Here is a 26,768-nt window from a genome sequence, read left to right as displayed (position 1 = left end):
TTTTTAATTTGCTCCAAATTTGTATATTTTTGACAGTTTGTTCCTATCTTTGAAGCAGATTTGTTTTTTTCTTAAATTCATGCATTGCTAAGTCCTCTGCACAGCGAATGCCAACATCCTTTCTTGGTAGCTACTCATTTTCTTAGTGCCTAGAACAAAAATTCTGTTTGACAAGCAAAAAACCCCATGAAGAGCAGAACAAAATCCAGTCCTTTAACAACATTTATTAGCTTATCACTACAAAAACTCTTCTTTGCCTTCAAAGTCTATTCACCCAAATCACACAAGCAAAGCAGGCATGGATTTAAAATGAGCAAATTAGTGACCATCTTCATTCCCAGAGCATGATGGGTGCAGTAGCAGTAAGTTACCATAGCTGCTGATCCAGTGACTTCTCATCACCAATTAATACCCAAGGAACAGCATCAATTAAGATTAGTAGAGTTGATTTCTGACTCCTGTCTCCAAAAGAGAAATGTGCAGGATGTTAAAAAAAAAACCCAACTGAATTATTACATAATCCAGAAGGAAAATTATTAAAATGATTAAGTAAACCATTCCTTTCTGCACATATATTTTGAAGTATCTCTCCTATGCTCATAACAATTGCAAATACAGATTTCAACTTATTATTCCATTTCAAAGCTCAGATGTGCTCTGCATGACACCATGAGTTGGCTCACCTTGCCCTAATCACAGGATACAGGGACTCGTGTCTCAAAGCAGCACTGTCCCTCTTTTCTCTAAACACAAATATCACTGCTGAAGTGAACAGCTGTCAAATACTGCCACAGCAGAAGCTCATGTTTTATCATCAATATACCATTAAGAGCATTAAGAGTTTAAGATGTTTCATAAAGATACACTAATCCTTTCTCACTTCTCATTCCTCTCATTAGCTGACATTCATGACATTCTTTGAAAAAACACAGAAACTTCAAGTATTGGATAAGATTTACTTCATATTTACTAATTTAAGGTAGTTCATAGCTTATAAATTATTTGAAAAACAGTCCCATAAGAGTTAAGACTATAAACTTGATAAACAAAACAGTACCTTAATTAGTGTGAATTAGGAAATCTAATACCAGATTAGCTGACAGCATCTGATATGTTTAATTCTGAGAAGATGATCCCAAACCTACCCTTTCATTTGCAGAGCTAGAAACTTTAAGTGACACCTGAAATGAGGAATCATCTGTCTGGAAAGGAGGAAGACATTCTTCCATAAGATAGCTGAATTGTAAACTCAGCAAAACCAAAGCTTAAGATTAAATAGTTATCCTATCTCATTTAAGGAAATATATATGGATTTATTAAAATTCACAGCATAACAGCTGATTCTTTTGTTTTAGGTGTAGAATCTGCTTTTCTTTTTAAACATTAACCAATCCTTAGAAGACATCTTAAATTCCATTATGTTAATTTACTCTAATAACAAGCCTCCTTCAACATGCCCTCAAATTGATTTTTAATGGTTTTTAATTCAAGGAGATAAAATAAGCTACTATTCATGCCCTTTTGACACTTTAATTAGTGCCAATCTATATCATGGACCTAATTAAACATCAGGGGAGGTGGGAAGACAGAGAGGGGAAGAGAGAGGAAAGGTCAGCTGTTTGCAAAGCATGCAGAATTTCCACTGCAGCAGACTCTTTCTCCTCCCCAGATCACGAAAGCTTATTAGAATGGTGCACGACCACATAACCTGAACTTGTGTGGGGTACCTCACTGGTGCAAGAGAATTTTCTGCTTAAATGCAGCTTACATTTGCTAAGTGAATAGTGCTTTCAATCATTCTGATACAGCAATGTTTTTCTTCACTCTTTTATCCTCGTTCCCATAGCAACAAACACTTTAGCATGAGACTGCAATGCTGCTGCAGACTGCATCATAACCCTGCCGTCAGCAGCGCACAGCTGCTTGGCAAGTCAAGATTAAGTGAAGCTGTAACCTCCAATTTTTTAAAACACTCATATTAAAAAAAAAATCCTGATATATTTTATTTGTATGACCCAACCACCATGCTAATGGCTATTAAAACTCTTAATCTTACCAATGACGGCAAAAATCCCTGTGTCCTCAAGCCAGGGACAAATGAAGCTTTCACTTTTTTCTTCATGATTTCTTGGGAATATTTCTCATGCTTATAGTAATACTTTTATACAGGATTACCTCTTAGAATTGATGTCAATTCATATATATATAAATATGTTTGCCTTCCTGTAATGGTAGCACACATTCAACACACTGCACATGCAGCTAGATTTACCGGCTGCCCAAGAGCACGGTACTGCAAGTGCCTAGTGAACAGCCATCTGGAGTCTTTATTTACTAATGTATTACTTGAACCAAACAACAACCTTTCGATGACCATTCACTGGGACTGAAAAGATGCCTGCTGTATTCATGACAAAACCAGCAATCTCTGCCCAAAAGCCTTTGAGAGGAAACAGCAAAATTAGGATGGAGGAGAACACAAGCCATCAAAATAAACTGGAAAAAGCCTCAAAATTCACTTCTAATCCTCAACTACATCTGATATCAGCCAGTAATAAAATCTTCTGACTTATGCTGCTCTAAATTAGACAAACAAAGCTAATCCTGCAGGAATTTTTTTTCACCTCCTACTGTAGGCAAGGCCCGGGTGTGAGATTTCCTCGGGAAATGGTGCCATCTAGTGACTGCACCTTGCTATACACCGCACAACGGCGACGGTTCCCGAGTGATTCAGGAAGAGTTACAATCGGATGATAATATGCAAGAAAGAAAAGGGAAAAAAATCCAGCCCCCCACACAAAAAATACATTTAAAACTCTCCAGATAAAATGCATTTGTAAATGCTAAGAAACTAGGAAAGAAAATATTCACTGAGACATCCTAAAAAAAAATGAAAGGAGGAAAACAAGGTACTCAATCAGTAATGGATTTCCCTCCTTTATGGTACAATTCTGGTATGACTTAGAATTCGGTTGCCCCTGCTACAGACTTGAATTTCCCGTCTGCACAAAAAATACAAATGTTAACAGACAACCATCAGCTTTCTATTGCCTATGGGCTCTACGACTTGGCTTCTGCACACGCCACCAGCCTCGGGGTTTACGATACAAGACAGGCATCATTTGTGATCAGATCACACCTTTCAAAAGGTGGGAGACAGTCAGCTGTTCAGCAAAGGCGGCGGCTGGCTGGTCGAAGATTAAAAAGACCAAGATCAAAAGCTTCTCAAAAAACTAATCTGTTTGACTGACACATGTGAAAACACTTGGTCTTAAGAGTGCCCATACAGGAATAGCAGGAAACGCACAGAAAATTCACACTGGGTAAACCGGGAAACTCACTTCTAGCAAAAAGGCCTATCAGATGTGTTCTGTGTGGTACTTTCAGTAAGAACACTTTAAGTGATGAAAGTCAGAAGAACGATATTTTCAATTAAGGACCTATACATCAGGCTGTTTATTACAAGTCTTGAATTTTTCAATGCCAAAAAGACATAAGAACTTGGCTTCACCGAAGTCTCTTTCATCACTGCTTTCCTTCCACCGGTGCTTGTTTTTCACTATACCAAGTGCTGTACATTTTCTGTAAACAAAGTCAGAACTGTGCAACAGTCTCTAACACTAGAAACTTGCCAACAGTTAGAAGTACATCTTTCAAAAGCTGCTGAAGCAGAACTTCTAAGTGAGGAAGGTTTTTAAAAAATAAATATTAAGAGTTCAAAGCTGATATTTAAATACAAACTACACGGTCTACAGAACCTTTTCTATCAGCCTATAAATATAAAAACATTACATATAGTGCCAGAAGTGCAAGCTACAACAGTTTAGAAACATAAGTATAAATTGCACTAATTAAGTCTTTACAATAAATCTGCATTTTTAGTTTATACCACTTTGAACTCTTGATGACAGGTATTAGTCCTACATTGCACAAGGTGATCTAAGGGGGCATGGTTTAGGTGCTTGTCTGTGGTTAGGTAGGAAATGCTCTTTCAACAAATCATTCTATAAGACAATAGTCACAGCAATTAAGGCTGAAATCCAGACCTCTGACACCAGGGACCCAGCTGTGGTGCTGCACCTAACTCCCCATACCAACATAACTGGAAACCACGGCCTGACAGCCCTGAACGGTAGAGCAGCCACACTGGCGTCCGTCTCAAGGACTGCAGTAGCAGATTGTTTGAACAGGAAATTACAAAACCCCATTAAAAAAAAAAAAAAAAATCACTTCTGACAGTTGTGTGGTAAAGACAGCATTCAGTAAGGGATCCTGAATGAAAGCTGGAAACACAGCCTCTTCAATACTGTCCCAATTCTGCATTTTCAGCAACATCCAGCACAAGTTACTTTTTTGAATAACTATGGCTTTATCAGTAAGCTAATTCATTAGAAAAACTAATTAGAAATGCAATCAGGTAGCGAAGTTTGTCCAACTACATTTAATCTATTTCATCAAAAAGGGTATCTCTAAAGAGTGCAGATATTCTTGAGGGACAATATCCCTATCAGTCATTGTAAGGAATAAAAAAAGCAACATAGTCAAACTCATTTTGCAAAGGTTAATATAGTCTGAAAAGCATTTATCCCAAATTTTCCTCATTCTCAGGACATGCTGAAGCCCCAGGGAGTCCAAAAATAAATTTTTCAAAAGCTAGATATTATTCCTGTGACACTTTCAGAGATCAGGTCTCTTCAAAAGCAAAGAAAAAAAAAAAAAGTAGGTTTTGCAAAGCATGGACTTTCCAAAGTTCAAATACATGACTCCTGAAGAAAGCTCGCATTTTCAACACCCCAAACGAAAGTGACATGAGTGGAGAACATAGGAAGAAAACCTTAAACATGATGCCTTCTTTTTTTAAAAGACAGATTTTAAAAGCTATCTTTATGTAAAAATGCCATCAAGTATTCAAACTAGTAATTATGATATTGCATATTAGAAATATGTATTAATATTACTTTATTAATCATTTAGTGACAATACATGTCTACTTGTAGCCATATTCCCCATAAAAAGATTACCAAAATCCCTAAAACCATACTATTTTGAAAGAAGTCCCGAGGAATCAGGTTTCTTTACAGAATTACGTTGAGACTCAAGAATTGCCTAAAGGACATACAGTCACTTTAATTCCAAGCAATTAATACAATCACCTGGTTTTCCCAGCCAACCTCTGCAATGGCAGCTCCCACATTTGGCTCCATTTGTATCCCCCACTACTCAACCCTTACAAAAAAGCACCACTTAAACCCCAAATACGTAAACAAGGTAGGGGGCGAACTGTTTCTAATTCTTACTAACATCTCCTGGATGAGTGCAAGTCACTTAGTTTCTTCTCACAGCTTTGTTTCTGGAAAACCAAAACTACCTCACCCATTCAAACATTTCCTTCATATGATCATTACATTTTTCTTATCTTCATGTGAAAATTAAGTATGCAGGTCTACTGTCAGTCATCAAAACAGTGAAAGCATCTTGAGAAAGCTAATTAAAGCTAAGAACAAACACTTTCACCCCCTCTCCAGCTTATTTTTCCCCAAAGTAAGGGTAACAGTATGTTCTGTTATGGAAAACAGAAAGCAACACTTACTAATCTAGAAAATCTTCTTACATATCCAGACTGGGCATGTGCTTATTAGCAAGCCAATGCTGCAGCATTTTTGGACAGTCTGTATCATGGATCACTAATTTTTCCCATATTTTTCAATATTTACAGTGCTTGTACCACGTAAGCAGTTATGCAAAAGCTGCTCATGGAGAATTTAATTGCTAACTACTGTCCATGAAAAAACTCAGCGTAAGCTCTAATTGCTCACTGAAAGCTGGGTCACCTTCTTTAACATCGTTTCAGTTGCTGAGCAGAGACCCACAGTGGTGGAATCCCAACTCTCCTGCAGTCCTTGTATGGAAAGATTGAGCGATGACTGAAACAGCACATGGTACAACTGAATGAGGTTGTAACCTCCACGATTTCCCCACCTGACCTCAACTTCCCAGGCACGAGTTAATTAGGAGAGGAGGGGAAATAAAAACAAAGATTATGGAATGGAGAAGATAGGGTTCTTTTGTTACTAACTCACCATAAACCCACATTAACTCCCAAAATGGCTCTCTTACGGCTAAGCCAATAGTGCATTTAAATTATCTGAAACCTAGCTGTTGTCTTCTACATAAAATTCACACCAATATTTTTCACATTCCCTAGATAAAGATTTATTTTTTGCCATTAGTAGAAAATTTTATTTGAACCTCTGAAACTTAAAAACCATTGCACAAGCTAGGGAAGGTAGATTGGTGCTTTGAGTGTGTTTTGAGGAGAGAGTGGAGATTTTTTTTTTTTCAAATGCACCTGTATCAAAATAGCAACTTTATTTGTAACACCTACATGAAAAGAATAAAACACCTAAAAATTAGTTTAATTTAGAACAAAGTATATCCAGGATTTATCTGCCTACATGATTCTCTCCGGTGGACCCTCTGGGGAGGCTTAATCATGCACTTCCTTGTTTCTGCAGGTTGATTTTCCTTTGCAGTTTCTCTCATGCTGTATTGCTTAGGATTGTATAACATGATTTGAGGATACTTTTAATGATCCTGTAATGTATGTCACTGTAAATTATTAGTACATATTGCAACCCTTCTTACACTTAAAATATATTTGTCACTGGGATTTTACACAATCAAAGAATGCCTTCAACACAAGAAAGGAACAGTGCACAAACAGGTTCAAGCATTGGGTTGATATGAAATAAGCACATTGTATCTGTTTATGCATACCCCACTGTCCTACTAGTCTGAGGCACATTTGTGAAACCTGAGATAAAACACTACTTAACACTGGTTACTAGCCCCATTCCAGTAACACTGGCTCAGAAAAACAGGATGGAAATATGAAATTAAGCAAGCACACTAACAGTGGAATAGAGCTTTGTAAAGTACACAGTACACACACACCCCTCTACACACCCAAACCCAGGCAAATTAAAAAATATATATGCAGGAGGCATTACCAGTAGCACTGGGCGTTATTCTCCAGTAGCTTCTCCACCATGTGCTCCACTCTTACAAACCAGCTTGGCACAGCTTTGTATATCAACGGAGTATCTGACCTGTAGAGGGAAGGTGGTGGGGAAGGGAGCAAAACAAACAAAAACATTTTCAGTGCCACATTATTTATAAAACACTTTTAAAAATACATTTTTGCACATCATAATCCCCATTCCACAGACTGAATTCATTGTTCCCAAAATACTATCATGGTTACAAAGGTTGGGTTTTGTTTTTCAAAATTACATAAACTGCTACACTTATGTGAGCTACTATTTTAAAATCAAATAAAAAAAAAATTAAAAGCCTTCAAACCCAGCAATTTAAGAAATTTGTATAGCAAGAGAAATCATGAGAACACTCAAACAATACTTGAATTTGAAATTTATGTTCCTCAACAGTAAAACAATATTAATTTCAGTAACTACTAAAATCACTCATATTTAAGTCTTCCACATGAGCTCATTCTGTATCTTCTTAAATGTATATATAAACCTGGAATGTTTTTACTATTTCAATTAAAAAAAAAAATAATAGATCATAAAGATGACTTAACAGTACCCAGTGTTAACCAGAAGAAAGTCCCATTCCAGGAGGAGAAAGGAAGAAAAAGATCCAGAGGTATATAAGCATATGAAAGTAAGAAGTTAGACAATGTAGTCCTTACTCTAGCATTCAATGAAACAAAACCCATACGGGATGGGAGCGGTTTCAGAACTTGGAATTGCTTAGAAACAGTAACACGACAGGGCAGAATGTACAGACTGATAAATTCCCTAAATGACCTGGTAAAATTAGTATCTTCCAACATCTGACTGCATTGAGCCTCAAACCAGTCTCTAAGTCAGTTCCATAACAGAACTATTTAAGGACTTGATAGATTGTCCAAGCAGCACACATCCTTCTGAAGAATCCAGTGATCAAACAGTCATTATAGACACTCCTAAACCTTCACATCCATCCTGTTATTCCAACTTGAAAAGGGAGACAGAGCTCTAGGGGATGGAATCTGTCTATGAGTACAGAGCGGCATCCACAACACTGGCACAGGAAGCTCATTCTCCCTTAGAATCAATTCACCCCACAAAATGTTTCTTGAAATACTCATTTTAAGTGACTTTGCCTCAGGTCTTGGAAATACACTTGCTCAACAATAACTCACAAGGAAAGACCCTGAGAAACTCCTGTTATCTCCTACATGCAGTCATTACTGTAACAACCCATCTTAAAAGTTTAATTCATTTATACACATAGCAAGGTCTCATTTGGCATGCACAAACTACTGGAGATTATGATATGAATTAAAATTGATACTCTGAAGATACTTCCTAAAGGTATAAATGCCTGACCAACAGAAAAGAAAACCCACAGCAAAGGTTGTTCAGACCTTAAAAATTGCACTCAGATCACATAAACTCCAATAATAAAAACCACATTGCTTCTCTTAATGCTGTATTTCAGAAGATATTTCCTTTTACTTATAAGCTATACATTTCACTCCGTATCTTTTACGAGTTTTAAAGTATCTATAACTTCACAGGAAACGCTAAGAGCTCTAAGTAAAAACCATGTGGTAGCATTCTAGCTATTAAATATAAACATACTAAGCTAGGATGTTCTGCTTCTCAGACTCAAGTCCTAATACCTAAAAAAATAAACAGTTCCATTAACTCCTCACACAGCAGCAAGATCACAGTAAGAAATGAAAGCATTGTGCAAGTACAAGGTTCAGAGAAGGGCAACAAAGCTGGTTAAGGGTCTGGAGAACTTGTCCTGTGAGGAGCGGCTGAGGGAGCTGGGACTGTTCAGTCTGGAGAAGAGGAGGCTCAGGGGGGACCTTATTGCTCTCTACAATTATCTGAAGGGAAGTTGTAGGGAGGTAGGGGTCAATCTCTTCTCCCATATTGAGAATGACAGGACGAGGGGGAATGGTCTCAAGTTGCACCAGGGGAGGTTTAGGTTGGATATCAGGAAAAATTTCTTTACAGAGAGGGTTATTAAGCCTTGGAACAGGTTGCCTAGGGAGGTGGTAGAGTCCCCATCCCTGGAAGTGTTTAAAAACCGTGTGGATGTGGTGCTGAGGGACATGGTGTAGGGACCCTGGCAGTGCAGGGGTAACGGTTGGACTCGATGATCTTAAAGGTCTCTTCCAACCAGATGATTCTATGATTCAAAAAGTATTTCAGTCTCACAGAGCATCTTGTTTCAGACATGCTGAAGAACGACGAATGGCATCACATATTAAGACCTTGAGTTTCTGTTAACAAGAAGAATAAAAACTGATAATATCAGTTTCTCACACGGTCTTAACGTATTGCAAAAGAATACTAGGACAATAAGCCGGTACTCAACCTCTATTAAGGAGTAAGCAGCCAACAGACGGGGCTGAAGACAAGCTTTAATGCAAAAGTAGCTTCAGACACAAAGTATCTGTGAAAAGGAAACAAGCAGATGAAGTCATAACAATTTCCCTGGCCTTCAACCTAACACTCTAAGTTTTTAATACTTGATAACCATTCCAAAGCGCTCACAGAGCACTGTTCCCACCTACAAGAAGGTAGTAAGAAAGGGGAGATGGGAGTTTCCCTGACTATTTTCTTGCTTCTAGCTGTACTACCAAGCAGCGCCTCAGCAGGAGACAAAATGAGAACAAAATACTGAAAACCTGCCCAACCACTGACATCTGACACATTTCTACCCCTCATGAGTGGTAAGAAGGTTGAGGAATCCAGATTCAATTCTCTGCTGTAGAACCAAATGAGAAATAGCCATTAGTGGGTTGTGTTTTCCATCTACACAAGACAAGGGAAAAACCACCCAGAGAGATCTTACATTAGAGACTAATGCTTAGAAAATTCCCACCTAAACAGTCCTCTGTCTCAACCAAACAATGTTTTGTTCCCCTTATAAATACATCCTTTAGAACTGTATCAGAGGCAAAGCACCTCAGCAAATTGCCTGCAGTGCCACAAAATTGGCGTTCTCTGAAATACAACCTTTATACTTGAAAATATAAAGACTGGAAAAATCATTCTCTGTGGACACTGCAAACTCATACCTCTTTCGGACTGCGCAGCTGTTTAAAACAAGTTACTGTGATCTCATTCCTATTCCATTTTCACATAATTTAGGAATCAAATGATAGATAACTGAGCACATGCTCTGAAAGATGCTTCTTGGATTTGCTTTCACTGGCTTGAAAAAGACACAGCTCTGTACCTGTCAATGACAGGGCTTCCCAGTATTGCTTCCCAACACAACGGCAGGCAGCAGCTGCAGTGGGCACTGCAGCCAGTCACCATGCCTGTTTCAGTCATTTATCTGCTACCTAGACCATACAGGCTCCCAAGATATCACAGGGATGCAGAAAAATTTTGACCAATGAACTCTATCTTCAGCAATTCCAGCAAAGGGGAATTCTAAGTGGAAACTACTTACTGTGTATTTACCAAGATGTTATTGTTTTCTTCTGAGATTTTGGAGTTTGGTTGATGCAAAATTACTACATATCAAAATTACAAGAAAATGTAGAGAAAGACAGTAATTTGATTATACGTAAAAAGAGGGAAAATATCTCCACATACTAAGCATTCAACAACCAGGGAAAACCATGAACAATAGCACATTTAGTCCAAGAGTCTGATTTCAAAGTTTTCTTAAATTAATCAAAATAACTTGTAACTATGGTTGAAGTTAAGAACTACTCTTCTACTTTTAGCATATTCCAATTATGGTTTGATTTGTGATGGCAGCAAAATGAGCTTTTCAAGCAGAATCCATTATTCTGTTCTTCCCACCAGATAATTTGCTGCTAGGTGCTGCCTGCAACTTATCATCAATCAACAAAAATGTCAACAGAGTGGCAGGATTAAGTACAGAATCAGCAGTGCTACACTACTGGTTTGTCTCAGAAGGCTATGACTGTACTTTTGAATTGTTACGTAAGGAAAAAAAAAACAACAAAACCAACTGTTGCTTAGTTTTGGCCTGCTATTTTTCAAAACCTGTCCCAAGTCACCAAGGATGTAACACTTCAAGAATAATTCCCCTTCTTCCTCTAGGTAGCTGTTAGAAACAGACCTATCATGCTATTCAAGAGCAAGTAAAGGTTATTCTTGCTATAGATCAAGGATAAGTGCACACTGCTGAAACACTTCACCTAGTACCATTAAAGCTAGACAGGGAGAAAAGCTTTTATCACGGTTATTTCAGTGCAAGTGCTGTATGCATCAAGAGTGACTTTAAATGTTCAAGACATTGCAGATCAGAAATTAAATAATTTTTGAAGTGTATTTTTACTTGCAATAAAACAGTTTAATACAATATTCCTACTAAAGGATTACTGAAGTTGGATTTACTACAACATTTTTCAGTGCTTTCTTTTCTCAATTTTGCAGTATCAATTGCATACATTTAAAACCAGTGAGGACACTAATAAAAACGTGCTGCATTTCTAGATTCAATTTGTCTAGCCTGTATTTCGCGTAACCAAAACTCCTTACGTTGGTTTACTGTACTGAAGGCCCACAGAGACCTTCTCGCAGAGTCCTCCTTCAGCCTCTGCAGAATTCCCAGTCTGACATGGAAGATTTGTGACAGGCCGCTATGCTGAACCACCTACCTGACATTCCAGAGCTAATCTTCCAGTTTCTAGTTTACAAAGCCAAACGTTTCTAAGAAGCCCCCACAGATATTATAAACATGTCAACTGCTATTTCTGATCAGAGACACACTGATTCTTTGTGAAATCCATTCGGGAATGACTGAGCAGAAAAATGTATTTACGTATGACACCTATTACCCACTGCAGCAGGTAAATGCTAACTTTGATTTTAATCGATGATACAGACATTTCCACATTATAAGCCATGGGGCCCTGCCAGACTCCAAAGAAAGAAGTAATTTTACAAGGTTAAAAAGAAATAACTATAACAGCAATAATACAGCCACTTTATCAAAAACATGGATCTGAACAGAAACATTGGAAGACTTAGAAAATAAGCTTTTTTTAGACTTATAGCCATCTTCAAAAGGTAGTTAGCAGTACTACGTGCAACACTGAAGAACGAGAAATTCAAACTACAAAAACACACCTGTAAAATCACAAACAAAAAAATGTTCAGATTTAGGGCAAAAAAAAAAAATTCAATTTACTTGATCACTAAACCAAAACTGGAGTTCTCCTAATTCAACAATCTTGATTCCTGTTACTTTTACTCTTGTTTAAAAAATTAAGTAGGTCAGGGGAGGGGGAAAAAAATGAGACAAACCTGAAGAACTATTCAGTTAGAACCCTCAATCTGAAAGCCATATGCACTTCTCTCCTTACCTCCAGCAGAAAGGATAGCTGTGCTTATAACTACTGCTGTGAACCAGCCTGCCTTTCTCTTTCAGTAACTTAATGACGTTCTTGTCTGCATCCTAAAAAGACAGAACAAAAAATTTTCTTTGGAATACAAATTGCACTACTTCAGTAAGCTACTACAGGATTTGTCTCCAACACCCAAATTAAGAAAACCCCTACAAATAATGCAGTATTTACAGACAAAAAAATCCAAAAAGCGTATACAACTTATGCACTTACTGCAGAGGCATTGTAAAAATTTGGAAGTTATCTGCTCTCCAAATTCTGGCATAAAGCATCAGTCCTTTTTTGCCCTTAACTCTATTCTCACACACACACAACAGTGTACAAAATGCAAATTATCTATAGCACTTATACAAGCCAAAACTCATGTTATTTAACATCTTAATTCTTTCACTGAATCTTCCAGTTCTGTGGCAGGAAGTCACATAGTGCTTCCTACCTCATACTTAGGCTTCGCTGCAAGACATTTCCTCTAATGTGACTACAGTTACAGAAGTTGAAGCATTTGTTTATGCTTACCAACTAAACAGGATTTACATTCTAAGCTAGAAGTGAATGCTGTGCATTAATAATTAAAGACAGTCTACTGTCTATGTCAATATGACATTAAGAAAAAACCCAAACAAATACTTATAATACAGCAATATTCATAAGCTAAGAATTCAACATCATAAGAATATTTTCCAAAAGCCTCAAGTTCAGATTCCTACCAGCAAGAAGCTAAACATGTAGCATCCAGTGCTCTCTTTTTTGCTTTAATATATAGCAGGAAGCAATGACAGCTGATGCAATACAGGATTTTTAAGTCTTTTCAAGTAAACTGTATTTACAGGAACATGCTTTGCTATCCAACTGTAGGAGCAGGAAAACAATTAAAACCAATTTGTTTTCGTAGCACACAGAATTAAGGAGGCACTCCTTTCTATGGGTTTGTGTCTGTAGCAATCTGGAGTTCTTGGGTTGATTTTACATGGATTGTCTCGCATCTATTGGCAAGTAAATTCACATTGCAACACACCCCACAAGAGGGAAAAACGACTGGATTTCTCTCATCTATGAAGTCGTGTTGCACTACTGGCTGATACAAACTTCATGACGATATCTGTGAATTCAGACGTCATCCAGAGGAAAAGGAGGCCGGGCACGCTTCCCTAGAGACCGCATACGTAACATTTCCAGAAGAAACAAGGGAAAAGTGAGACTCTTTCTGCAGTAGGTGCAAACAGGAGAGACTCCTCTTTCCTTTCACTACTAGATACACAGTATTACTTATGTTTCAAATTCTTATTTTTCAGCTACAGTAATAAACAACTGCAATAGAGTTAAAAAAGTTAACACATTTTTATTTTTCCAGATACCAAAGACACATGGAAGACAAAATCATTCGGGGGGAAAAAAAAAAACCAAACACTTCTATCATACACAAAATTTATATTGAATAAAGGAGTAATTTACTTTCTCCAAAACCACTAACCTTCACGTACTGTCCAGCAAAGTCAGTCACTTCTGCTGTGAAGCAGCCTGATGCATCAACAGGACAAACAGGCACAGAATCTTTCTGAATGATATTAAAATCCATGCAGACTCTGTAATCATCCTACAAAAGAGACAAGCACCAAGTTACAGAAACACAAAATACTGGTTAAAATATCCATCCCTGGGGAAAAAAAAAAAAAAAAGAAAAACCAAACCATTAAATACAAAAGGTGATGACTGGACAAAACCAGCAAAATACTCAGCCTTCACTACGCACAGGAAGAGATGTATTTTACAGAATTGTAGTTTTAATCAGAGACACGACAATTTCTTCACAATACATGTGTTTTCTCTCACCTAGTACAGTGGATATGTGCATGTGCTTCTGTGCATATACATATATATATAGATATATATATGCACACACATTTTATGCAGGCAACAGCTCCAGGCTACTATTGCATAGTAAAGGAACTAACAACCACTGTGTCATGCTCCTGGACCAGCCACAAACTTGTGTCTGTTTAGCACACAAGCCCCCATGGCATTTTGTGGAAGGCAGGTTGTTTTAATCAATATAATTCTGGAACCCCACATAAGAAATCCCATTTTCTGAATGTCTTAATGATCCAAAGCCTTTAAATCTGTGTTTCTTAATCTTTGTTGGCCCACAGGCAAAGCTACTGACCAAGAACTAGACATGGACAACATCAGTTTATTTTCCTGGCCAGCCTCTATTTAAATTTTTAATTTCCTGTAGCAGTAAAAAAGAAAGGAGGAAAAAAAGAGAAAAATAGGGTTACTTTAGACATTCCTGAACATAACTAAACAACAACAGTATCTTAGAAAAGATTAAAACAAAATTATTAGGGGAACAGAAAAGTTCAGATTGTAATTTCAAGTCCAAAGTTAAAGAAAGTCCATATCTTAACCAATTACCACTCCAGATCACCCACTTTCTTGCCCTAAGGCAAAAGTACATTACTGGGCATGGGAGGGGAAGGGAGAAGGGGATAGTTGCAGATCAGTCACTTGGCATATTCACAGAATCACCTCATTTCCCTCAATGAAAAAGGCCCTGTGTAAGCTTGCATCAAGTCAGGTTCCTTTCATGAGTCTTAGAGGCTCCTGTATCACTGCTCTGACAGAACAGGGAGCCCCAGACTTCAGGGATTAAAACTGAAGTTTTGCATAGCGTGGAACAGAATCTGCAGTGACCTCGTCTGCCAAAATTTGCAGCAGTTGAACTGTTACTCTCCTCTACGCTCAGAGCTCATTCACCTTTTGTAAAACGCAGCAGCTTTCTCATAAGAGTTGCACTCTGAAGCAGTTTGCCCACCTTCATCAAGGAGACCACACCTGAAGCAATTGAGTAAACAAGCATGAATTAAGTGCTCCATGGATAGGTGGATTCTCCTTCCCTAGCTACAACCAACACTGGCAAGCCAACTTCAGAGTGACAGAGCATGGTTTCCAGGTCCCTTCTGTATCATCCTGTACCTCCAACCGGACCCACTAGTCCCTGTAGTTACCAGCTCTCTCTAGCCATATCTGGGAGATGTTGCCTGTTAATTCACAACGTACTTTACAATGATGAAACACATCCACAGTGATAATGAAGTTGGCTACTTCATGTACCAAGGCATTACAGATAGAAACAAAGAAACACTTCAGCTATAGCACTCATTTACTCCAAAAGCACAGTCTCTTTCTACTCTCCAGCATTTGCAGAGAGCCATCACAATTATTCAGTCTCCACATGGTTAACCAGCTTCTTCAGTCAATAGATTAACTGAGATTAGCCCAGTCTCAGTTGACCTTTCATCAGCTATTATTGCTGAGATACAGCAAGCAGACAGCAGTGTTTAAGATGTAGGCCAGATGACAGAAGTAACATCAACCCTGATTTGTCAGTGAATTGTAAAAGGCTTTGAAGAAGCAGCCAGCAAAGACTACAAAGCTTGGCATGCTCAGAACCTAGCTAAAACAAAATAACAAGCCTTCTACTTTGCAAGGCCCAGGTCAAGAGGTGGTTCAGTTCGAGTTCCATCGCTGATGCAGCCAGTGATATATAAAGGGCTTTGCCATTTTGGTTTTCTACAGTTAGTTCCTTTCTTTTGAGGAATTTGAACATAAAAGCTTTGCAGACTGACCTGCCATTTGATTTAACGAAGATTTGCTTCACTAATCACAATACAAGATTATACTCGGGCACATGCAGAAATCCCCAAATGCTAAGCTCCACTGGAAAGCTAAGACAGATTTCAATTCTTTCCAGGACAGAAGTCATAGCATTCAGTTTTGTAACCCTGCCACAATTACAACTCTCAAAAGATTACAAATAAAAGTTGTAATAGACAAAATGAAGCAGAAGGTATTAAATAGCTCATTTATGAGAACTCAAAGCTTTTCTATCTCAAATTTTAAAAACCAACAAAAACCACAAAGTTAAAAGGTTCACATTTGGCACCTCTTAAAGAAAATCTAGTATTCTTTAGCAAGTTACTGAAACGCCAAGTACAACAGTAACACATGTATGAAACTTCTGCAACTCTGAGCAGGCACATGAAGTATAGGGTTTGTATGCATATCAAAATGTTACTAAAGCTTTTTAAGTCGATTGTAAATACATCTACATGACGAAATGACTGAGCAGGTGAATTTTAGTGCCAAGTTAATCTGGAGGTACAGAGTTTTCAGAGTGTTTAATATAAGTTTGACCCGTTCTGTGAGCTTTAATCCTGATGTCCTTTGAAATAATGGAGTGCCCTGATACTCTGTCGCAGTTTATATCTGGCAAAAGCATCACACAGGACAATAGAACTACATATCCTGGAATTACATGAAGGTTAACTTTTACTGTAAATTTTGTTGGAGAAGGATACATTTCAAGCCATCAGCAATATAGAATAGGTATCAGCAAGCAGGATTTTAAAAAAACCCATACTTTCTATCCCTATTTATCAAGGGGATTTACTTACATTAAAGGGGAAGAGACAGAGACAAGATACAACACTTCCCATGAAGGATTGTGCTCTATTTTGCCTCCTGAGCCTTGCCTCCTGTTCCACCTACCTCCTTCCTATTCACCTTCAACACAATAGTAAAGGAAGTTTAAAAGAAGCCAATTAATTAGGAACAGTCCTCCCTTCTTCCATACCAGCTTGTCTAAAGACACACATTTAATGCCAACACACAGAACATTCAGTACGCTATCAGAGCTTACTGTACAGCTTACTGAACTTAAACCAGAACCCTCTGTGAGCCTTTCCTAACAAAACAAAAAAAAAATCAGTGGGCTGTCAAAACTGAACTGCATGTGTCCCAAAAGAAAAAGGCGGCAGTATTAAGTGCAACATATACTATGCAATTTCTTTCTAGAGGTAGCACAGCCAGTTGACTCAGGTCTAAGCATCATGCATTATAATGTCAAGCTGCTCCTCAGTTAACAAGTGCAAATTTTTGTTTGTGATGTTAGCGTACTTTTTCCTCACACAAATATTTTATGCATTTTTTTCTTTGCCATGAATTTAACTAATACTCACGTTTTTAAAAAAATGCTTTTAAATTTAATCACTGACTTCCCAGGTGAGACAGACAAAAGATTTTTTTTTCCCCCCGTGTTTACACAAATCTGAGTGCTTATAATGAAATCTAATCCTTGCTCCAACTGGCCAGTCAGGCTTTCCAACAAGCTGTTTCCAACAACTGTATTGTGCAAACAGTATTTCAACACTGTATTCCAACAGTCATTTCCAAACTGTATTGTGCAAATAAACAATAAAACAACAGAGCAGCCAAGGGAAAGTTTCTTCCAGAGCTTGCAGCCTGTTCCCTTCCTTTATTCTATCTCTTACAGCAAGAGGTCCTGACTCAAAACCTCACCCCTCAGTTAAGTCTTTGCAAGATTCAGTGGTTAGGAGAGCATCTTGAGGTGCAAGTAGTGTGAGAGGCTTCAGACTCCCTAAGATACTTTGCCAGATGTTGCGAATTTCTGCATTAACTAATAGCATAGAGCCCAGTCTAATTTTCTTTATTCACAGCTGTATTAAGCTACGATATTTCACATCAATATTCATCTTGTCAATGGACACATCACCACATGGATGCACCCTTCAGAAAAATGGAGAAAAAGAGGGCAGAAAAGGATGGGATATTTCACATGAATAGAAAGAGGCCTACTGCCGATGCCAACAGTTTCTGGTAATGATGACAGAGCTCATGGTCCAGGGATTGCTAATTGCTGGGCATTGGCAGCTCTACTGCAAGTTTTTTGAGGGCATCTTTGGATAATGGCTGAAGACAGGACACCATACAAAAAGGACAATGAATTTAAACTAGTGCATTTCATTCATGGGTCTAAAAACTGAAATGATTAAAACCATGAAAAATTATCCCTCTTAAGCTTCAGAAGAATAGACTGAGGGAAAGGATAATAAAGGGAAAAAAAAGAATGGAGTACAGCAAAATCCTTTCACACCAAGAGATAAAGTCTCAGTACAAAAGCAATGCAAGCATATTTTCATTCTCAAAAAGGCCAATGAGTAATGAAATTGAAACACTGAAGAAGGGCAGCGTGCTGAGCAGAGCTGCTGTTACCAGCCAAAATTTTCACTCAAAGTCAATTTCATCTATCAAAACAGGTGATTTCTTCTCGAAGCTGTAAAATCAGACTTCAAAAAAAGCTAAGACATTCAGAAGACACGGCGAGGAGTTCATTTCCCATACTACAACAATAACCACATCAATGGACACCTCAAATCTCCAACTTGCACACAAAGGGCACTAGTGAGTGGAAGAACTCATTAGAATCAATGCTACCTTGTATCACTAAATTTATAAGTAGCAAATGGAAGAATTGTTTAATACCATAGTCACCCTGACAGACAGTCCCCAGTAGCTGGAAAGCCAGGCAGTGCATTGGAACCAAATTGAAGTTACAGATTTGTAGCTCATACTCACAGCACCAAAATAGGGGGCCTGATGTACAACACCCGTGCCTTCCTCCTCCTTCACGTAACTGTCTACTACCACAGCAAAGGCACCTTGATCTTTGCACTGTAATGCAAAAATATGTTTTTCATGCATAGATGTATACATAGATACATTGCAAAACAGAATTCTTAAGGACATGGAAGAGCCACTACCAACTGCAAGAGTGAAGAACTACACAAAAAAATGACACAGTAAAACAAGACACTCCAAACATTACTCAATCATTGCCCGTAGTTAAGAGGCCCAGGCTGTATACTTCATTTACACACAGTCAAATGCAATTAAATCCAAGACCTCTCCAGAAGGCCTCAGTCAATTACTCTTCAAGCCACAGACCTTCATGCATTTCTGTGTTTAACAGACTACAAATCAACTACACTCCCGCAAATGAGGAATAAACAAGAAAGATACAGGGATTCTATGTACAAAAGGCTCCCTGCATCAACCTGTAGTTTTTTTCAGTAAATAAAGTATAAATAAATTTGAGTAGATACTAAATATATATGTTTTAAAATTTAAAAAAAGTTAGAATTGATAATATGAGCAATCTTCAGGTTGTGACACAACCAAATTATGAGCAAAAATAACTGTATCTTTTAATTTTAAAAAAGAAATTTGCTTGTATAGTCATATATTTTTTCTCCAGAGGATGAGGTGATAAGTATTAAGCAAAAAAAACCAAACCAGAAAAAATTAAAGATCTGACAATTTTCAGTTCGTTCAGTATGTACACAATGAAAAATAAAGAGCTCTTTTCTATTCCTTAATACAAAAGTAGTAAAAAAAAAATTACTGCAGTCACAACTGAACCAAATGTTACAATATATTAGGTTTAGCTTGTTCTGAAGAGGGATTGTTTTGAAATAAGACATCCATTCTAAAAGAAACAAACCTGAAACCACGTGCTCCTTAGAAGTATAGCAGGATTCAAAAAAATTATCCATTCCAAACCTCTACACCTGCAGTCTCGTTTTTCAGACTCGGCTGTGGTTTGACCTTTCTCTAGAAATAACAGGTCCTGCTCCCTATAGATGTTTTCTCAGCTTTGCTGACTTCAGTACACACTTCAAAACAGACAGTAGTCACGAATGACCAATTTCCTTACACGAGTTAACAGCAGCTTCTCCAGCAGTACTGTAATCAACTTCAGCTCTTGGAAAATTTGATCCATTTCTCATCAGAATTTTTTAAATAATATACAGATTCTCTACCCCCTCCCTTACTGCTGCATATTCTGTTGTCATCCATGGTGCTATTAACTACACTAGACTTACACAGTGCTTAAATGCTGCAAGGGAGGATATCCATAAATCCCACATGTTTCAGTAGTTATTTTTGCAAAGGCTTTTAACTCTTCAGTGAAAAACACCACATCTGTGACTGTTATCCACAGTCAAAGCCATTCTCTTCTGGATGCAAAATTTGTGGACTTAATAGGCAGACAACAGAAGCTCACCAAATGAAAATCTGAGAGAATACTGTGTATTTATTAATGCATATTGGAATTTTCTCTGCAACCTGAAACTGAACTACTTTCATCACTGAACTCTAAGGGGGAAAATTCTTAAGGGGAAAAAAAATAGGAAAAAAAAAAAATCAACTTTGTTTGTCCACCTTTCTCTAGGATTTTGAATTACTTAAATACAACATGAGGTCTGTTATCAAGACATAAGATTTTTTTATAATATAAACAAGGAATATTGGAAATGGTTTTTATTTTTGTCTTTGTATTCTGTATCAAACATCGAACTTGTTCATCTTACCTGAATAAAATATTCAAAGAGTGGTTTATATTTCTTGCCTTTAAGAGCAATGCCAGGAAACCTGAGGAGAAGGATTACATGAACACAAATCAACAACTTGAGAATTGCTTAGTCAACTGGTAAGAATGTTATGTTTTCCTATTTTCTCTTTCTCCATCCCTAGCAGAATTTGACTTCATAAGATGAAGAAAAAAGTATTTTCTCAACAGTTTGCTTCCCGTTTCTACGCCTCTCTGGCAATTGGGACTTGAACAAAACCCCCTAACATGCATTAATGGATCTCTGCTAACAGTCCACAGGTACACTTGTACCCGATGGTGCTTCAATCAATCATTGTAAATTAATTAAGCATTAATCACAGGATCTTTCTGGTAAAGCTGAGCAAAAAGCTTCTGGATAAAACACAATTTCAATTTAATATTCATAACAACAAAGCCCTATAGCTCAGCATGTTAAACAGAACTAACTAAGCACTGATCCAAAACACCTAAAAGTTACATGCATAGAAGTTTGGGATACAGGATATTGCAGTGTTTATAGCTTGGATGCCTCATTCCTCATTTTAACTAGGCAGCCAAACCCTCCACAAGCATCTCAGAGAAAGGTCCAACAGACAGGACTGACTGAGGAACCAACTGAGCCAGACAAGAAATCTAAGACAGAGAGAGAGCCTGTAGATCAGCTCTCTTTAGACTTCTGACAACAGTTGACAAAGACATTTATTAGGCTGGGATTCACATCTCAGCACTCTCCTCAAAGTGCTTAAATCGTCCAGTTTGGGAAAAAGCCCAGTTAAATCACAGTATCATCTAATGGGTGGGATAGCTCTCCGAATGTGTCACAGCTGTGGCCTTTTCCTGTACTATTCTTGATCCACATCTTCCAAACAAATGGTCAAACTATGAAACACTTGACTACTTCATACCGAGGAGCAATTCAAAGCTGTTTCATTGCACAGAAACTCAAGCAGCATTTAATGCCAAGTGAAAGAGCATGCCCCCTCAGCTCAGCATACGTAATTTCCACTAGGAAAAGGGGAGATTTCTATTTTAAGCCACAGTTTCACGGATGGCTTATATATTTCATATTACAAACAGCTTTAGGAATGCTTGAGGTGCTTAATCAGGATCAGATAGAGGAAAGCATCAGCTCAGATGTGGGAATGCTCAGATACAAAATATGAAGCACTAGAACTGGCTTTAAAAACCAAAGTAGTTAAATTCTTATTTAACACAGGTTAGTGAAAGGTAAGGGTCGTGGATCACATTTCCAATTTTCTCTTCTGAGATCTGAAATACTTTGTTTATCAAAATCCTGAATGTCAAGCTGAAAATTTACACCATGCTGCCTTCTTGTGACCTAAGTCATAGTAATAAAAGACTCATTTAAAATCACTGTAGTAATCCCTCACTCTCAAGAGATCAGAAATCTCTTTTTTGGATTCTCTAGAATCAGAGAGACAACAATGGAAAACGGTGTAAAGACATGAAGTGTTTAATATGCAAATGGACTTCAGTGTAATACAAAGGAAGGAAAATGCTCATCAATCATTTAATATCTACCACCACAAAATAAAACAACAAGCCACTCAATGTCTAACTGGGGTAATATGCCAAGATCTATCTGTTTGTGCAAAGCAGCCGAAGTGTGAAGATGGCTGCCATCTCATCAGTGAAACAGAGTATTTCCCTTTGCTCTCACACAAAATCCTACCCTCTGCATCGGGCAGGAAACAGGAGAGAAGTTAGGTTTGAGGGAGGATGGGAGGGCTGACAGTATTCAGGAAGTTCAGATCATTTCAGATACAGAAAATTTCAGTAAGATCATTCCTTGACCTCAGCCTATCACCTGGTACAGAGCAAGTGTCATGAATTTCTCCCTCAAGGGCCTAACTGCCTTAGAATTTAAAAGTGAGCTAAAGAGAGAAAAAAAGAGTACAAATGGGCAAGTTCATTTCCATGAACATAAATACTTATGGATCTAAATCTTTAAAAGATCCACTGAATTACAAGCTACCTCTTAGTTGTCCCCATTTCATATTTGAGAGAACTAATTTATTACATAACAAAAATTGGAGTGCAACCAAAAAGGAAAAAAAATCAGCTTGAGAAGAATGTTACACTAATATAGAAAGAAAAATATACTGCTCTGCAAGGAGAATAAAAATTGCTAGTACCTCTTGTACAGACAGAGAGGCAAAAAATAATTTAAAAAATAAAACCAAAGGTTAAGAGAAAAAAATTTTGAAATATAACTAGACAGGGACATAAGCAACAACAACTGAAACCTGTATACGATTGTCTTAAAGAGCTGGTACTTCACAGTTCTGATGAAAACACCACACCAAAGAAGGTGAACCATTCAGTACATTCTTGGATACAGAATGACTGCAACCACATCGAAATTAAATTTGCAGTAATCCATTAGAAGAAGAATTTGGAACCAAAAGACAACAGATCAGCAAGTTTAATGTATCTACCTTGCCTATTTTCTTTTTAAGTCTAAAGGTAATGCATAAAAATAACTGGTATCAGTGAAGAAAGGCTGTAATCCTCAAAAAATTTTCTAGTCTTTGATTTTTTTTGTGTGTGTGTTTTATGGTAGGTTTGTGTTGTGGGGTGTTTTGTTGGGGTTTTTTGTTCATTTGTGTATTGGATTTGTTTGGGTTTTTACCCACTGCACAGGACTGAATGAAGTGACCAAAGACATACTTGTATTTTGCCTCTTGAACAGGTTGATACAGAAGATTTAAGAAGAGCCAAGCTACATTTTTTGTCTAAGAGAGCTACAGAACTTAATAAAACTGCATCCCCTGTCCAGTCCCACTTACTAAATTATTCATATTTTTCCACTGAACCAAAATGAATAAGCAATCTTCAGAAAACATTTAATTGCCAGTAACTAGGTAACTTAGACCATCCTACAGAAGCAATATTTGCATGCTAAAGAATTTCCCATTAAATATTTACATAAAGTTTAGTAAGAGTTCAGCATTTGGAAAATCTCTAGGGCTTTTTGAGACTTAAATTAATGTCCAAAAAAACCACACGGGATAAGAAAGGACTAAGGAAACTTTTTCTTTCCCAACAATAATACAATGACCCAATGAAACTTTTATTCTGTTTGTAGCGTCATGTACAAGACCGATTTGTTCTAGTAAATTCCAATCTCTTCTATAGATTTTCGGAAGATACACACACACGCAGGGAAACCCATCATTAGATAAATGCAAAATCCAATTTCTTGGAACATTTAACTTCTGGATCTATAAAAGTACCGGAAGTTAACAAGTGTGTAATAATTTATGTACTTGCCTGTCAAGTATCTCATATTCACTGTCAGATTTGTACAGTGCTATCAGCCTGGATTCCATCAGAATGTAAATCTTTCCTGTGGCATTATCTAGAATATAAAATAAAACTGAAAGTTATATAAATCTCAATTTAATACCTTCAATTGCACTACTACGAGACCTTTCCATTTATACAAGATGATACCATATAAGCTGTAAAACTGCCCAGAACAATCCTGCTGACTGACAACTAATTTCCATCTACCTCTTCTCCATGCAGCCACTTAATGAACAGTTTTCACAAGTTAAGTTTAAACAGAAACCACAGGATGAAACCCCGGCCACTGATTTTCAGCGTAGTTTTTTTGAGCAGCAGAAACACCCTACCCTATCTATTAATGTTGTGGCAAAGAAAAGCTATTGAAAAGTTTCAGTACACGTAACTGAAACAGAGGGAAACAATTGGAAGATAGTCAATTACTACATAAAATCAATAATATTAAGTTGACATTAGAGGTCATACCTGCACTTTATTCTGCCTTTCTGACATTTACTATTCCACACAATTTTCTACTTGGATTTCTTCTTAAAGGAAGTAAAAAGTGAAATGTTACGGAAGAAACCCATTTTCTATCCCCCAACAACACTAATCTCTTAACTTCAATGACAAATTTTATTCAGTCTGTCACTCTACCAACTTAGTCAAGGGTCACTATCCCACCAGCAGACTACAGGCCAAAGCCATCCAAACCCACAACTCAGCATCTCAGGCAGGTGTAGGTGTTATCGCTGAAGGTAATGAATTATCTTTTTAGAAGGACCAAGTTTACATTAAGAACTTTGGTAACTGAAACATGTTTAGTTCTCTCGTAAAACAAAGAAAACCCAAACACATGGAGTTTACTGTAAAGGCCTCTGCAACTTTTAATTTTTAACATCACCTTAGGCAGGTAATCTAACTACATTAGATTCATGTAGTTATGTTGGAACCGGAAATTATACCTCTAGCATTCTTTTACTGCAGATTAAATGCAATTAACTTAATCATTAACTTAAATGGGTTTTTTCTTCCCTTTTTTTCCCAACATACACTGAAAAGCCAGAAAAGGTGAGCAGTTTGGGAGAATCTGAGATCAGCCACGCAAGAAGTACTTTCATCCAAATTCCTGCTTACTATTTTATTTAATTTAAAAAAAAAAATAGGGAGGAATGAAGACAAATTGTGAATTAAAGACGACTGCATTTCAAGGATAAAATAAACTCCTTTCCTAAGCAAAAAAGACGACACATCATCACATATTCCATTTTTTTCAGTTGCCAATGGAAGCGCAAACCCTGGAAAACCATTTGAAACACTAACAAGAAAAACAACTGCCTATACTGTTTACGCACACTACACAGTCTGTTGCAAACAGTTCCTGAAGAGCGGGATGCTCTCATGAGAGGAATTACCTTACAGTACAACTCTTTTAGCCAGCCACAATCAACTGGTCCACGAGTAAGACAAGGCACTTGGTCAAATGAACTCTTACAGTGAAAACCACGGTATATACCTTGCATTACGTTTGTGCTAAAAAACACACTTCAAATACATGCAGTTACTGCAGCCTAACAGTAATTTGTTCAAGGGTCTGAGGCCCAAGAAAGAAGAAAAAAAAAACTGGGACACCCAGTCACACTTCCCTGTCTCTCAATGATAGCATGACTTTAAGGAGACAGATAAAACATTTGCTCTTGTTCTTTATTTCATCTATCAGTATTTTTTCAGGAACAGCCCTCACAACGCATGTAAATAAAAAGAGCACAGCAGTTTAAAATCATCAGCCACATAGGAAGTAAATCTCATCCTTCAAAATAACACTGATCCAACCCCAGCAAAGTGCTATAAATTTAGCATAAAAGAGTCTATCATACAAAATATAAGTACATATGCACAGGCATTGAAGATGGAAATGTTCATTATATGTCACCTTCAGTTAACACTTGCCTCTCAATTTCACATATTGCAATTCCGGATTAACGCAAAGGGCCAAATTACTAGGCAAGGTCCAAGGAGTAGTGGTCCAAGCAACAAGAGAAACATCTGCATCTTCATCCAGTGGGAAGCTCACAATCACTGAAGGATCTTGAACATCCTTCAAAACAAGATGAAGTTAGAGGTGGAAAAACAAAAAGTTTACTGCATGTATTAGTGAGAAAATACAAATTTAAGAGGTAATAACTACTACTGCCATCCACCAAAACACATCTTGCAACTTGTCTAATTCATCACTGTAGGGGTAGAAGGTGAAGTTGTAGCATAAGAAAGTTTGAAGAGAACACCAGTCACAAGTTCTTCCACTGCACCAGTGCAAACTGTCAGTCCAGCAAAGCCTCAGGGTTAAAAATTCAGATTAGCAGTGAAATTTTGGAAATCAGCTGCCAAAACACCAAAGCCAGCTGAGTGCCAGTTCCCTCACATACCTCTTATAACCTCATTTTAAAAGTTTATCACCAATCTCAACTGCAAGAAAAGCAGTATCTGAGAAACAGCTGCTACACAAAGCCTTTTCCCACCCATTCCTATAGAGTGAGGGAGGTGGAAGAATAGCCATCACTTAAGAAGATGCAATCTCTTAAGAAGTTGTTTTTAACAAGGGAGGGGAAAAAAAAGCCTGAGGTACCTGAAGAGTACATCAGTATTTACAGGTAAAAAAAAAAATCTCAGGGAAGGACACTTTTGACAGCTACTGTATAAAACTTCGCCTTCAAATGAGTCAAAAGAATCCCACAAAAACTAGGTTTTTTTCAGATGAGTACAATGCTATTCGGTCACATTTTGCATATT

The 26,768-nt window shown here is 37.5% G+C and overlaps 1 protein-coding gene across 1 annotated transcript in view; it reads right to left on the bottom strand.

Annotated features, from left to right (window-relative positions):
- Window positions 1-26,768, bottom strand: part of IARS (isoleucyl-tRNA synthetase) — a gene marked incomplete at its 3' end in the record, with an annotated part of 90,621 nt that overhangs the window by 47,333 nt on the left and 16,520 nt on the right. The window contains exons 7-13 of the mRNA XM_010135728.1: window positions 25,929-26,076; window positions 23,964-24,051; window positions 20,650-20,710; window positions 18,854-18,949; window positions 13,890-14,012; window positions 12,377-12,468; window positions 7,011-7,109 (exon numbers count right to left, since the gene is read on the bottom strand). Coding sequence (XP_010134030.1) covers window positions 7,011-7,109; window positions 12,377-12,468; window positions 13,890-14,012; window positions 18,854-18,949; window positions 20,650-20,710; window positions 23,964-24,051; window positions 25,929-26,076 — 707 coding nt within the window. The remainder of the gene's footprint in view (window positions 1-7,010; window positions 7,110-12,376; window positions 12,469-13,889; window positions 14,013-18,853; window positions 18,950-20,649; window positions 20,711-23,963; window positions 24,052-25,928; window positions 26,077-26,768) is intronic.

This window comes from Buceros rhinoceros, unplaced genomic scaffold (genome assembly GCF_000710305.1).
Source record: "Buceros rhinoceros silvestris isolate BGI_N320 unplaced genomic scaffold, ASM71030v1 scaffold41334, whole genome shotgun sequence".
NCBI classification, from domain to species: Eukaryota; Metazoa; Chordata; class Aves; order Bucerotiformes; family Bucerotidae; genus Buceros; species Buceros rhinoceros.
This window is presented reverse-complemented; position numbering and strand designations above follow the sequence as displayed.